This window comes from Rhincodon typus, chromosome 28, assembly GCF_021869965.1.
Source record: "Rhincodon typus isolate 14 chromosome 28, sRhiTyp1.1, whole genome shotgun sequence".
Taxonomy (NCBI): Eukaryota; Metazoa; Chordata; class Chondrichthyes; order Orectolobiformes; family Rhincodontidae; genus Rhincodon; species Rhincodon typus.
Window position 1 is genome coordinate 31809825 of NC_063359.1, and position 14250 is coordinate 31824074.

The 14250-nt window shown below is 39.2% G+C and overlaps 1 protein-coding gene across 2 annotated transcripts in view; it reads left to right on the top strand.

Annotated features, from left to right (window-relative positions):
• Positions 1 to 14250, top strand: part of LOC109936100 — a 129346-nt gene that overhangs the window by 33870 nt on the left and 81226 nt on the right. For both annotated transcript variants that reach the window (XM_048613611.1, XM_048613612.1), the window contains 2 exons: positions 3509 to 3687; positions 12756 to 12869. In XM_048613611.1, coding sequence (XP_048469568.1) covers positions 3509 to 3687; positions 12756 to 12869 — 293 coding nt within the window. The remainder of the gene's footprint in view (positions 1 to 3508; positions 3688 to 12755; positions 12870 to 14250) is intronic.

Genomic DNA, 14250 nt, shown 5'->3' on the forward strand with positions numbered 1-14250 from the left:
TTGACTTAACTGATTTGCCCAGTTTTCTGTTCTGCAAACTATGGAGTCTTGTGTGTGTACTCTCAAAAATGAGAGAGTAGACTTTCTCAGCTTCTGATAACCTGCAGATTTCTAAACAAACTCTCCTAGTTTAGAAGCTGCACAAATTAAACTTTTGTACTGAGTTAACATATCTTCTTTTCCAGAATATTTAAAGAGAATCTTTCTTGGAAAGATACTATGATTGATTGATTGTTTCAGCCCTCATTTCGATCTCCTAAACTTTTGCTTTCCACATTTGCCAAGTTAACATAAGCCTTAATTATTCTGAACCAAAAATAAACTAATAGCTTTTACTCCACCTGTTGTAAATCATCCCAGTATAAACATTTTCAGTTAACACTCCAGCGTGTTTCCTGCTGTCTTGCACGTACTGGATTTGGTGACTGTTCCGGAAGAGTTGTTTAACTTTTTTTTAAAAAACCTTCGCGAAAGTAACCAACACCCTCAAGCCACTATTTTAAAATCCAAACTGTAAATTGATACATATATAAATCATACACCTTTCATCACACCCTGTGCTGTTGTCAACACTTCTTATTCACATTGGGCACCAAGCCAACTGAGCTAACTAGTCTGCGCAAGGAGTCAAATGGTCTGGCAGCATACATTTTTTTACATGCATGTTGTAGCTAAGAACTATTTTAGAGGAGGATGCCGAGAAATGTGATTTGGACAAGTTGAGTGTGGGCAAATTCATGGCAGATTACTATAGTATGGATAAGGGTAAGGTTGTCCTCTTTGGTGAGAAAAACAAGAAAGCTGATTTAAGATCTGAATGGTGATAGATTGGAAAGGGGAGTGGGTGCAACAAGACTGGGTGTCCTTGTACACCAGTCACTGCAAGCAAGCAAGCAGGTGCAGCAGGTGGTGAAGGAGGCTAATGATATGTTGGCCTTCATAGCGAGAGGATTTGAATACAAGATCAGGGATATCTTGCTGCAGTTGTATAAGGCCTTGTTGAGACCACACTTGGAACACTGTAGTTTTGGTGTCTTTATCAGGTGAAAGATGTTCTGGCTGTGGTGGAAGGGCAATGAAGATTTACCACATTGATTCCTGGGATGGCAGGACTGACATATGAAATGAAACTGGATTTGTTTAGGATTATATTCATTGGATTTCAGAAGAAGTGGGGGATCAGATAGAAACTATAAAATTCTAACAGGACTAGACCAGGGTAAATGAAGAACGGTATTCTGGAGGACTGGTGAGTCCAGAACCAGAGATCACAGTCTAAGAATACAGGGTAGGACATTTAGGACTGAAATGAGGTGAAATTTCTTCACCCACAGTGTGGTGACCCGATAGAATTCTTTGCCACAGAAAGCTATTGGGGCCAAACCATTGATTGATCGTGTTTGAGAAGGAGGTAAACATATTTCTTGAGGTTAAAGGGATCAAAGGATGTAAGGCAAAAGCAGGAACAGGGTACTGCATAGGATGATCAGCAATAATCATATTGAATGGTGGAGCAGATTTAAAGGGCTGAATGGCCTACTACTTTTCCCTTTATTAATGTTTCTATTTTTCGACACATTTGCAACAAGAAAATGTTTTAAAAAACGAATGATGCTTAAAAAAATTACTAGTAAGTTGTCTGACATTATTTAGTGTGATAGTAAAGTGACATTGTTCAATAAGTTTTTATCGCATCCGTACAGTTATTGCATGCTTAGGTTACCTGATTACATTGCAATTGCACCTGGCTACTGACCTCAAATGGTCCCAGAAATGGAAAGCTTAACATATGAGGACTGTTTGAGGACTCTGGAACTAAACTCATTGGAGTTTAGAAGGATGAGGGGGGATCTAATTGAAACTTTCAAAACACTGAATGGCCTGGACAGAGTGGATGTTGGGAAGCTTCTTCCATTTGTAGGAGAGACTAGGACCCGGGGCACAGCCATAGAGTAAAGGGAAGACCTTTAGAATGGAGATAAGGAGAAACTTCAGCCAGAGAATGGTGAACCTATGGAATTCACTGCCACAGAAGGCTGTTGAGGCCAGGTCATTGAGTACATTTAAGACTGAGATAGATAGGTTCTTGATTATCAAGGGTTACGGGGAGAACGGGGTTGAGGAACTTATCAGCTATGATTGAATGGTGGAGCAGACTCGCTGGGCCGACTGGCCCAATTTCTGCTCCCATGTCTTATGGCCTTAAATGCTTGTGATCCTGTTGCATGAATCTTGCACCAAGTAGGTGAAATTGTAGCATCTATCTAATGCGAGCAAAATGAACCACTTTTGTTGAATACTGTCAAGTGAGTACTAAATATGTGACCCATCCATTAGCAACTCAGTAAATTTTATTCAACCTCTGTGTCATCTCTCACCAGAAGCTAATTTTTCAAGAAGTCTGCCCTCGTTATATTGCTGCTCATGTTGCAGTAACACAAATGCAAGCAGATTTTTGGGATAAGTGCTAAAGGTAGCAGGAAGTATTGGAAATCTACAAATGAAGGTCTAAAAGAAATAAAGAACAGGTCAATTGGGACCTGTAAAGAGATATGATTTGGGTGGGTACTTTCTTAGGAAGAATATCAGTCAGGACATGTTTGGCTACAAAATTTGGATTCAAACAACTGAAAAATTCAGGATACCACCAATTGGCCACGGTGACTCCTTGTTTGATTCCACAATTTGTACTTTGGTCACAAAGTTCCATTCTGGGCCTGTGAAAATTACCTTGCGCCATGAAAGGTACTGTTGTGAAAAGACAAAATAAATCACTCTGGAAGTGGAATTTTGTCATTTCATGTGTACACACATTATTTTAACATGTTTTCTCTTTCACATTCTCATTGCCATTGCTCTAAGTTCAGCTAGAATCTTGAGTGTTTACGCAGAACACAATATTTGACCTCTTTACTTTTGGTATTGACAACATAGCAATCAAACAGGACGGATGTCACACATACCTAGATAAAACTTATCTTGGCTTTTTGATATAGAATAATTTGCTGACTTTGCTATTTGCAGACTGGATTCTGCTAACTGGAAATGTTGGTGGGAATACATGCACTCTAAAAATATAGGTTGATCTGTTTGATTCCAAAATGTTGGCAGGAAAATGTATGTCCATTGCACAAAACAATATTTATCTCTTTATACTTTAATTGTTTCTGGTGTTTGATTTGGTTTAACATAACTCTAACTTTTATAATGACAAATTATATCTTGGGATTTCTTAATGAGAAGATGATATTCATTTTACATTTTAAAACTGGAAATAGCATTGTGTTAAACATCTTCATAATTACAAATGGTCAGAAAAATCATCAGTTCACATAAGATGTCAAACATTAAGCTATCATTTTGATCCAATAAATGGAGATTATATATAATTTAATTTTTTGATTATATCTTATGCATTTTATATTGTTAAATTTTCTAGTCTGAACTGACGCTTTCTCCCCTTTTATGTTTTGAAATAACTAAAATATTACTGTTTTGTGCTCAATAGGCCCTGTGGCAACCAGTGAATGTAAAGTTGGAAAGATTGGAGAAAACCATCCCATCACCATCTCGCACCTTAAGCAACTCCCTCTGTTACAAAGCTGTATGTCCAGTGGCAGGTCTACAGCTAACGAAATTGTTTATACTATCAACTTAATTCTACCTCCTACCACAAAACTCCTTCAGGTACTTAAAATTTAAGTGTTTATTGTTGGGGGATTATTTTGATGACAGTATAAAGATTGATTCTCTGCTAATAAGACATGACTGTTTGTTTGAAAAACTTGTTTTCACACATATTTGCAATTAAGACCAAAATTATTTACAAGTTATATTTGTCTGAAGATACATGTGAAAATGATGTTATTACCCAGCCTAAAATCCTTCACCACAGCTTCATATTAGGATCTTTCCAAATGTGGTAAAAATAGACCCCACTATGAAGCTGGAATTTGCAAGTTCAGAGATGTTTTCACTATTCATTTTTGGGAGCGTTATTAAATTATTTTCAAAGGTTATAAAATAATCAACGAAAGCAAGCCTAATTTTGAAAATTTGCCATGCGACAGGCAACATAATGAAATAATCAGTATAATTCCAATCTGCTTATTTGCATTACATTTTTGAACTATCTTCTAACTAGCAGTTTTGATTTAACTGTAATCAATTTAAAATTGCACTTTAATATCTCACACGTATAGATTTTATGCAGTTATAGCAAGTTCATCTTATTTCAACATGCACAGTAAGCAGATTCATGATTTAGAAGGGCAATTTTCCAATTGTGAATTTCCAATGGAGAAACCTGGATAAAAGATTTGCCACTATGATGTTTATAGCCTCATTCCGAAATTCTCCTTGCGTTAAATGTGAGTGATCGCAGAAGCATGAGTGTGCTCTATGCCTTTTGATTTTGTCCTTCTAATCGTCATTCATTCATCTTGCTCATTTGAAAATTATATAAACTTTACTATTAATCACAATACTTTGTATAAATAGATCTGGTAGACAGATCCTAAATATAAAGAGGCAGAGGTGATGTCCTGTGTCTGGCAAGTACATAGCTGGCAGAGTGCCCAACGTAGTGTGGAGCCGTCTCTTTTAAAATGAAATCGAAGAATAATGGGAAACCAGTTTACATAAGCATAGAGTATGAAAGCAAAATGTAAAAAAAAATGTTCGAGCAGAGAACAATTATATCTGCAAGAAACACAAGCTAAAATTAGAAATTCTAGCCCAATAGTTTAATTGTTTTTGTATATGTTGATTTCAGTTACCTAGTTTCACATGTGGTATGATTAAAGGAGATAAAAATACTTCAGATAAAAATGGTACAATTTGAGAAGCTGAAATGAATAGATTTAGAGTTATTGCAAACTTGTAGCTGACGCAAACTTGTAGCTGACACAAACTTTCCAAGTAATAAGGTTATGAAAGTATTTCATTACAGGAAATGCTTGTTAACAGTCATTAGATCACATGTGAAGCAAGGGTATTCTTTTTTTAAAAATATCATTGACTGGGAGAAAAAGATTCAGCAAGACATTACTTGTTATTGTAGCTTTCTTGCTTCTTTGAAGAAAAATGCAAGTAAGGGTTTCCAACTGTGTACACGTTACACTATGAATTAAAAAGCTCATTTGCCTACTCTTGAGAGAGAGCATTGGGTCAATCATTAGAACAGTCCATTGAATCAAGTATTGTCTACTAAAATGTGGTGCAGTCTCAGCATTGAGAACTGCATAGATTTCTCATTCCTAAAGTCAAATGAAAAAGAAGATGGTCACTATATAAAATTTATATTAAAGACCTCTTCTATTAGGAACCCAGTGCTACATGCCCAATAATTCTTCCAAGCATGCCATAATTTCACCATTTTCTGAAGAAGAGTCACTGGACCTAAAATGTTAACTCTGATTTCTCTCCACAGATGATGCCAGACCTGCTGGGTTTTTCCAGCGATTTCTGTTTTTCTTTCTAATTTCCAGAATCCACAGTTCTTTGGCTTTTTCTTTACGGATTTGTGCTGGCTTTCTAATTGGTTCATATTTGTTCAAGTCTTTAGTCACTCTGTACCTAATTACAGATTCTTGTAACCTCTCTACAACATTTCCATTTAACAATGGAAAATAGAGGATGCAAATAACAATCCAAAAATAGAAATTCCATGAAATGGAGAGGAGGGAGGGACTCCAGCAAAGTTGTGGGTCCTGATGGAATTCATCCTAGGATCTTAAAAGAAGTGACTATTGTGATGCTTGATAGTTGGCTTTAATTTTTCAAAATTCCTTAGATTGGGGTAAGTTACATTAAATTGGGAAATTAAAATGTAGCAGTTCTTATTCCTGAAGTGCGGGAGATAGGAAACTACAGGCCAGTTAGCTTAATATCTGACATGAGGGAAATGTTACAAGCTGTTATTATATATGTTATAGGAGGGTGCTTGGTAAAATTCAAGGTAATCAGGCTATGGTTTTCTGAATGGAAAATAATGCTTATTCAATTTATTTGTGTAATTTGAGGAAGTTACAGTGCTATAGATAAAGGGGAACCTGTGGGTATACTGTACTTAGATTTCCAGAATGCATTTGATAAGCTGGACTTCAGCAAAGCTTTTGATGAGGTCTCACAAGAGAGACTGATAATGAAGAGCTCAAGGGAACCAAGGAAATTTGGCTGAGTGGCAGGAAGTATGGGGAGGCAATGGCCTAGTGGTATTATGGCCAGGCTGTTAATTCAGAAACTCAGCTCATGTTCTGGGGATCCAGGTTCAAATCCCACCAGGGCAGTTGATAGAATTTCAATACAATGAAAAAAGTCTGGAATTAAGAATCTACCTACGTGAAGCCATTGCTGATTGTAGGAAAAACTTATCTGGCTCACTCTTATCCTTCAGGGAAGGAAATCTGCTGTCCTCACCTGGTCTGGTCTACGTGTGACTCCAGATCCATAACAACATGGCTGACACTCAATTGCCCTCTGCATTAGCAAGTCAGTCATTTCAAGGGTACCTAGGGAAGGGCAATAAGTGCTAGCCAGCCAACGACACCCATGTCCCATGAGGGAATAAAAAAAAATGTAGATGGTAAGAGATGAGAGTCGGGAGGTGTTTTGGAAGCCTGTATCTAGTGGTGTTCTGCAGGGATTGGTGTTGGGACCTTTGCTGCTTGTGGTATATAGATTTTAGACTTGAACGTGAGGTGGTTAATCAGTATGTTCATGGATTATATAAAAATGCGGTAAATAGTGAGGGGGGGGTTGCCTTGGATTACAGGAGGATGTAGACATGCTGGTTGGATAGGTTGATTGGTGACAAATGGAATTCAATTGGAGAAGTGTGAGGTGATGCCCTTGGGCAGGACAAAAAGGCAAGGGAATTCTTGATGTATGATAGGACTGTGGAAAACACTGAAGATCAGCAGGACCTTTGTGTGCATGTACGCTGGCCCCTTAAGGTAGCAGGACAAGTAGATAACATGGTTACAAAAACAAAGTTGCTGGAGAAGCTCAGCAGGTCTGGCAGCATCTGTGAAGGGAAAAACAGAGTTAACGTTTCGGGTCCGGTGACCCTTTCTCAGAACAGGCAGCCACTGAGGAATGTAATATGGCTGTGGAAACGAGTTATGGCAAATACATGGTCAAACACCAGGAGCGACAGTGAAATTAAAGTTGGTGGGCAAGAAGAGAGATTGGAACGGAAATCCCGTTGGAGACAGGAGCAGAACTTCTTCAAGGTGGGCATGCCTGGAAGAGATGTGGCAGTGAGTTAAATACTAAATAAACTCCTTTATTTAGATAACATGGTTAACAAGGTATATGGGATAATTGCCTTTATTCATCAAGGCTTAAAGTTTAAGAGCAGGGAGGTGTTGTATAAAATTGTATAAAACGTTGGTTAGGCCATAATTAGAATATTATGTGCAGTTCTAGAATCTACATTATGGGAGGGATGTGATTGTACTGGAGAATGAGCAGAGGAGGCGTACCAGAATGTTGCCTGGGTTGGATTGTTCTGGTTATGAAGAGAGACTGGATAGACTGGGGTTATTTTTCTTGGTGCAGAAGAAACTAAGGGGGACATGATTGAAATGGCAGGTCATGCACAGGATAGAGAAGAAGAAACCTTTCCTCTTGGTGGACAGATCAATGACAGGGCATTGATTTTTAAGGTAGGAGGTTTGGAGATGTGAGGAAATTTTCTTTCACCCAGAGCGTGGTGGGAATCTGGACTGCACTGCCATAAGTATGGTAGAGGCAGAAACCCTTGTAACATTTAGGAAGGATTTAGACGCACAAGGCATAAAAAGCTATGGGCCAAGTGCTGGAAAATTGGTTTAGGATAATTAGATGTTTGTCTTTGACTAGTGCAGACTTGATGGGCCTTTTTATGTGCTGTAGACCTCTATGGACATCAAAAGCTATTATGGAAAATTAAAGCTCAAGATGTAGTGGGTTGTTTTTTGGCATGGTAGAAGATTGGCTAGCTAACAGAAAACAGTAGGCATAAATGGGTCATTTTCTGATTGGCAGGCTGTATTTACTGATGTGTCACTGATCAGTGCAGAGCCTCAACTTTTTATAATTTAAATAAACACTTTAAATTCCTTCATCCAAGTTATGATCTACTAAATTTGCCAATGACTCAAAGATAGTTAGGAAAAAAAACGTTGTGAGGAGGATATAAGGATGCAGATTGTCGAGTAAATTGGAAAAAAAAACCTGCCAGATGGACTATAATGAGAAAATGTTAAATAGTCTATTTTGGCACGAGAAATAAAGGATATTATCTAAATTGAGACACTGCAGAGCCCCAAGGTGCAAAACAATCTGGATGTATTAGTGAGTGAATCACAGAAGATTAGTATGCATGAATAACAAGAAAATCTAATGGAATGTTATTGTTTACTGCGAGGGGAATTGAATAGAAAAGTAGGCAGGTTATGCTTTAGATATACAGGGTACTGGTGAGACCACATCAGTACTGTGTGCAGTATTGGTCTTGTTACTAAACTCTGGATTTTGCATGATGTAAAATACAGCTATATTGTACTATATTTGGTATCATGAACATAAATGGAGCATAAATATCATGGAATGGGGTCATGATTTGAAGGGCAGGCAGGGAGGAAACATCTAGGGCTTGACTCTTGGAATGGAGTGTGGTGTTGGTGTTAGATCTTTAAGTGGGATCTGTAATAGTGGCATGTCCCTCCCATTTGAGACCTAAGAAAGCTGAACTGTTGGGCACCTCCTGCCTTCCTCAAAATTTGAGGCAGGATGTGGCTGTTTGGGCTTTATTTGAAGCACAGGCAGGCTGGCTGGCCACCCTAGACTCCAGTTGCCCTTTTTAAGCATTGCAGACAGGTTAGGGGAGTGGTGGGAAGGCTACCTGAGAGATTTTATGGGGTTCTGTTGCTGCAAACCTGCCAGTTGGGTTGGGGGCCTGGAAGATTCTGCCTTTGATCTCCGTTTACCATTCCTTCATGTATCAACATGCACTCCTGAGCAAATTTCCAATGGTAGGTTACTTTGTTTTTGTTCTGGTTCTAGCTTTCTATTAGCACTAACCAACAGTAGAATTCAATTTCTGTGGCAACATACAAGTCCCATAAGATCTGTGTTTCTGCCGAAACCAGAGTGCAATAAACCGCACAGTTGTATTTTGGCTGCGGCATTTGGTAAGAAAATTTGTCAGCTTTTGATTTATAGTGTTTTTACGACAAATTATGTTTTGATATTATAAATGAATGATACACAAAAAGTCCTATTATCCGATTAAAAGCAAAGGCACTTTCTTTTGTAGCATGTGAAGAAACTAGAAAATTACATAGATCAGTCTTTTTTTGGGAATTGAGGCAGGGTCCAACCCACCATTTGTAAAGGTCCTTAACAGTTTTCAAGAGGCCACTGAAATATGGAACATAAAATTGTAATGGCACAGGAAGCCATTCAACCCAGAGTCCGTGTTGGTCCTACATAGAATAATCTTGTCAAGCCTATCCTCATAACCCTGCATGATTATTTCATAGTGTGGTTGAGAGCCCAGACTCCTGTGTAAGTACTGGCTTTTTCTGTTAACAAAGCTGGGGAGAAGATTGACAATTTTTATTATGGTATAGGGGTTTCAATTCTATAATCTATTTTGTCATTGGATCAATGTTTACTTAAACAAGATACAGAGGCTTAGTCAAGTTTTTATCAGTTTCTGTTTATACTAATTTACAGATCTAGTTGACTGACAGTATTTTTTTTATTCGTTCAATGGATTTCAGTGTTTCTGGCTATGCCAGCATTTATAAACAGTCACTACTTATCCTGGAGAAGGTGATGGTGAGCAACCCTTTTGTGAATCACTGCAGTCCTCAAGTATAGGAATACGCACGCTGCTGTTAGGGTGTTTTGTGATTTTTGACCCAGCAAACATGAAGTAACAGCAATGTAATACTAAGTCAAGATGCTGTGTATAATGTGGAGGACTTGGCAGCGGGTGGCAGGGGGGATGGTTCTTGCAGGTGATGGTGTTCTGATGCATCTGCTGCCATTGTCTTTCTGGATGCTAGATGCGCTAGTTTGGCATGTACTGTTGTAGGAGCTGTGTTGTGATGCTGCGGTGCATCTTGTAGATAGTGCACAATGCAGCAGTGTGCATCAGTGGTGAAGGGAATAAGTGTTGAAAGTGCTGGATGTGGTGTTTACTGCTTTGTGCTGAACATCAAGGTTTCATTTTTAGTGTTTTTAGAACTGGGCTATTCCAAGTAGGTGGAAAGTATTGCACCATACCCCTGAGTTCTGGCTTGTAGATGGTGAACAGATACTGGGGAGACAGGAACTGAGTTACTCACCTCCGAATTCGTGGCTCCAGACCTGCTTTTGTAGCCAAAGTGTATATGTGGCTGGTTTGTTCACTTTCTGGTCAATGATAACCCACATATGTTGATAGTGGGGGGTCAGCAATGGTAATGCTATTGAATGTCAGTGGGCAATGGTTAGATTCTTTCTTTTTGGAGGTGGCCATTGCCTGGCATTTGTGTGATGTGAATGTTACTTGTCACTTATCAGCCTAACCAACAGCAGGATTTTCTTTAAGAAAGTTAGGACTGGATTTTTAAGTAAATCTACACATGCCATTGTTACTGTAGAGAAAATTGGTTCTGTACAGAACGTGGGCATACTAGGTCAATGAGCATACAAGTAACCATGAGTTGGACAGGCGGTCTGAGGGACGATGGCAGGTGTTTGAGGGAGGAACATGATAGGTAAGAGGATCTAGGCTTGAGTGGCACCATGGAAGACCCAAGAGGAGTGGGTAAGTGGGATTTGAGGGTGACGTATGGAAGGACTAAAATGGAATAAAGTCCCAGAGAAGAAAGGCAAGTCTTTTGAACAGCCAACCTTGGCACAACCAGCTCCAATCTGCATCTGGAGCTACTGGTAGAAACCAGCCAGCTCGCATATCCCTGAACAAAAATCACACCATTCAGAGGAATCTACTTTGGCAAGTGGGATGAACCAGGTAATAATCTGACTCCTGCTATCAGCCTCAGGAGTGAAAATAATCTCCTAAAATAAAACCTGTGTAGAAAATTTTGATTACAGTAAGTGTGCACCAAAAATAGTTAAATGGATAAGCACATGCAATCACTTCTGTACATGTATTTAATATTTTATTTTTATTATAATTTTATTTTTATAATTAACAAAATATTGTAAATATATAATGTATTTCTTGAACTTCCACAAATGGAAAAGTCAAATGTCAAAGTGTGACTGTTACAGAATTTTAGGAGTGTCTTCCACACGCAATAGAAATTGAGCCTTGATTTCTACTCGGGAGATTTACCATATTGTTACAGCATGTAATTGGGAAAGCTAATAGCATGTTATTGTTTACTGTGATGGGAACTGAGTATGAAAAAGAGATTTTCCTACAGTTATACAGGGCATTGGTGAGACTACATCAAGTGTATTGTGTACGGTATTGGTTTCATTATTTAAAGAAAAATTTAAATGAATTGAAAGCAGCGCAAAGATAGTTTACTGGACAAATACTTGGAATGGGCAGGTTGTCTGAAGAGGAAAGGTTGGACAGGCCAGCCTTGTTGACCACTGGAGTAAGAGTAAGAGATGACTTGATTGATACATATAAGATCCTGACTGGCCTTGAAAGGGTTTAAGTGGAAAGGATGTTACTTGTGGGATAATTTTAAAACTAGATCACTTTTTTCAAAATAAGTGGTCATCCATGGGACATAGGTGTTGCTGTGTAGGCCTGCCTTGCCCATTCCTAATTACCCAGAAAGCAGTTAACCACGTTGTAGTGGTTCTGGAGCCACATGTAGGCCAGATGAGGGAAGGATGGCAGCTACCTTCCCAACAAGGTGCTACTGAATTGGATAAGATTTTAAGACCATTGACAATGGTTTCATGGTCACCGTTAGCCTCTTTAATTCCAAATTTCTATTGATTCAAATTCCAATATGTCCCATGACCAGATTTGAATCAGAGTCTCAGAACATTATCTGGGTTTCTGGATTACTGTCCAGTGACAATACCACCAGACCAACACCTTTCCACCTGTTTAAGACAGATTTGAGGAGATTTCTTTTTCCTCACAAGGTCTTGAGTCTTTGCAGTTCCCTTTTTCAAAACATAGTGGAAGCAAAGTTCATGAATGCTTTTAAGGCCAAAGTAGATAGGGTTTTTGATAAAGTAAGGGTTATTCAAGGATTGGAGGAAATGTGGAGTAATCAGATGACCCACGGTCTGAATGGCAGAGCAGACTAAGGGGCTGAGTGGCCCACTGCTGCTCATAATTCATATGTTCACGTGATGCTAGATGTGATGTTCTTCTTTACATAATAATACCTTTGGTAGATTGTGTGATAAGTCCTCTTAGGGACTTCTCCTCTCACTTCTTCTGCAATACTCCTGTACACTCTAAAAATGGAATCTTTCCACCATCTTTTCAAGTTGACCTTTTTAGGTAGGACTTGTATGACAATATGCAGTCAATTAAGTTTTATCTAGTATAGAAGATATCAGTTATCCCAATTGCAGAGATTTATCCTGCTAAGAGGGTCTGTAGTTAACCAATGTTATATGGACCATTAGATAAAAAACAGTTCTGAGGAAGTGTCACCAGACCTGAAATGTTAACTGATTTTTCTTCACAGATGCTGCCAGACTTGCTGAGCTTTTCCAGAGACTGTCTTGTTATATGGGCCATTAATTGTTTTGTAAATTGATCCTTCCAGATTTCTTTGCACGTGCAGCCGATTAGTGTCAACAAGACGTTGGTTCTTGTTTTGAACAGCAGCAATGATTTAGTTTGGAATGTGAGTGCTATCAAGATGCCACTTAAAGTCTATGTAAGTATGATATAGTTAGTAACGTGTACGCTATTAGTTACTAAAATGTCACTTTTTAGATCTTCAGAAAGTTTTATTATTACTGTGTGGAAATTGATTATATTTTAAGTGGACACTAACAGCATGGAAATTAAACAAAATACTGAAATGGATATTTGGTTGAAAATACCTTGTAAGGCCCTGAGTGGCATGGGGGCTTGGTGAGAAATCTGGGAGATTCGTATGAGAAGTCAAACAAAGCCTTTCTTGATATTGAGAGCAACTAGTTGCATTTTGCAACTAAGTTCTGAGCATTGAGATGAGATTCTTGCTAGGCAGCTGACAGAGGTCTATTAAGGGGGTTTATTGCCTTTGTTGACCTGATTAACAGCATATTTTGCCTCATTCATAAGCAACTTCCTATTCTCCAACTGCCAAGAGAGAACTTGGACGAGAATTTCTGACATGAAAGTTGTGGCAATTGCCTTGCGATTCCAGCTCACTGCTTGCTCCTCTGGAACTCCATCTTGGATATCCGACATCTCCAGGCCACCAGTAGCATGCACTCCATAATCCTGGACCTTGGCCACAGACTTTTGCCAGCTTCATCACACTATAATGGCACATCTCCGATTCACTTACAATACACTTTTGCACTTTAAAGCTGCACCTTGAGATGCACTGGCAGCTGGCTTTACTATCCTGCTGCAAGCTCATACTGTGCGCAGGGATAGACACCTGGCTACATCTCTGGTCTGCTCAATTACCTTGCTCCAATTGGATGGTCACAGCATTCCTGCCTTGACATTTTGCACTCCGAACATGTTTGCTCTGGCAAAGGGGCAAAGTGCTTCCGTCTTGCCTTGCCATTTAGCACAGGCACTAAGCCAGACATTTGGCTTGCTTGTCAGCATTCTTCCGTCAAGTCAGGGTGTCTCGGCACAAAAAGTCAAGGGCAGTCCCCAGTACCAGCATCCAAGCTCTTGGCCTATCTTCCAGCACTTGGGACAGTCAGAGACTGAATCTTACCCTCTGAAGAAGTGAGGTACGGGATGTCAGCCTATTTCCAACTTTGCTCTCTCTGTTTTATTCTGGGATGCTTTCTCCTGTAATGAGAGAAAGGAGGGATTGAGTGAAATGAAAGTACGTTCTGCAGCTGTAAGTGCTGGTGCTGGTGGGGAAAAATGGTGAATTGTCAGAGTATGTAGGCAGTGCAGAGGCTATATAGGATTGGTAGTGTTGGGGGTTGGGATGAGTGAGAGCAAGTGAGGGAAGACGTTGCTTGCAATACTGAGTGTGGCAAAACATAAACCTTTCTGGGAATTAGCTGTTTGTAGCAGGCGGAATGGCTGAGCTAGCAGAGAGGAGATGGTGGCACATACTCTTTTGAAACAGGGAAAGC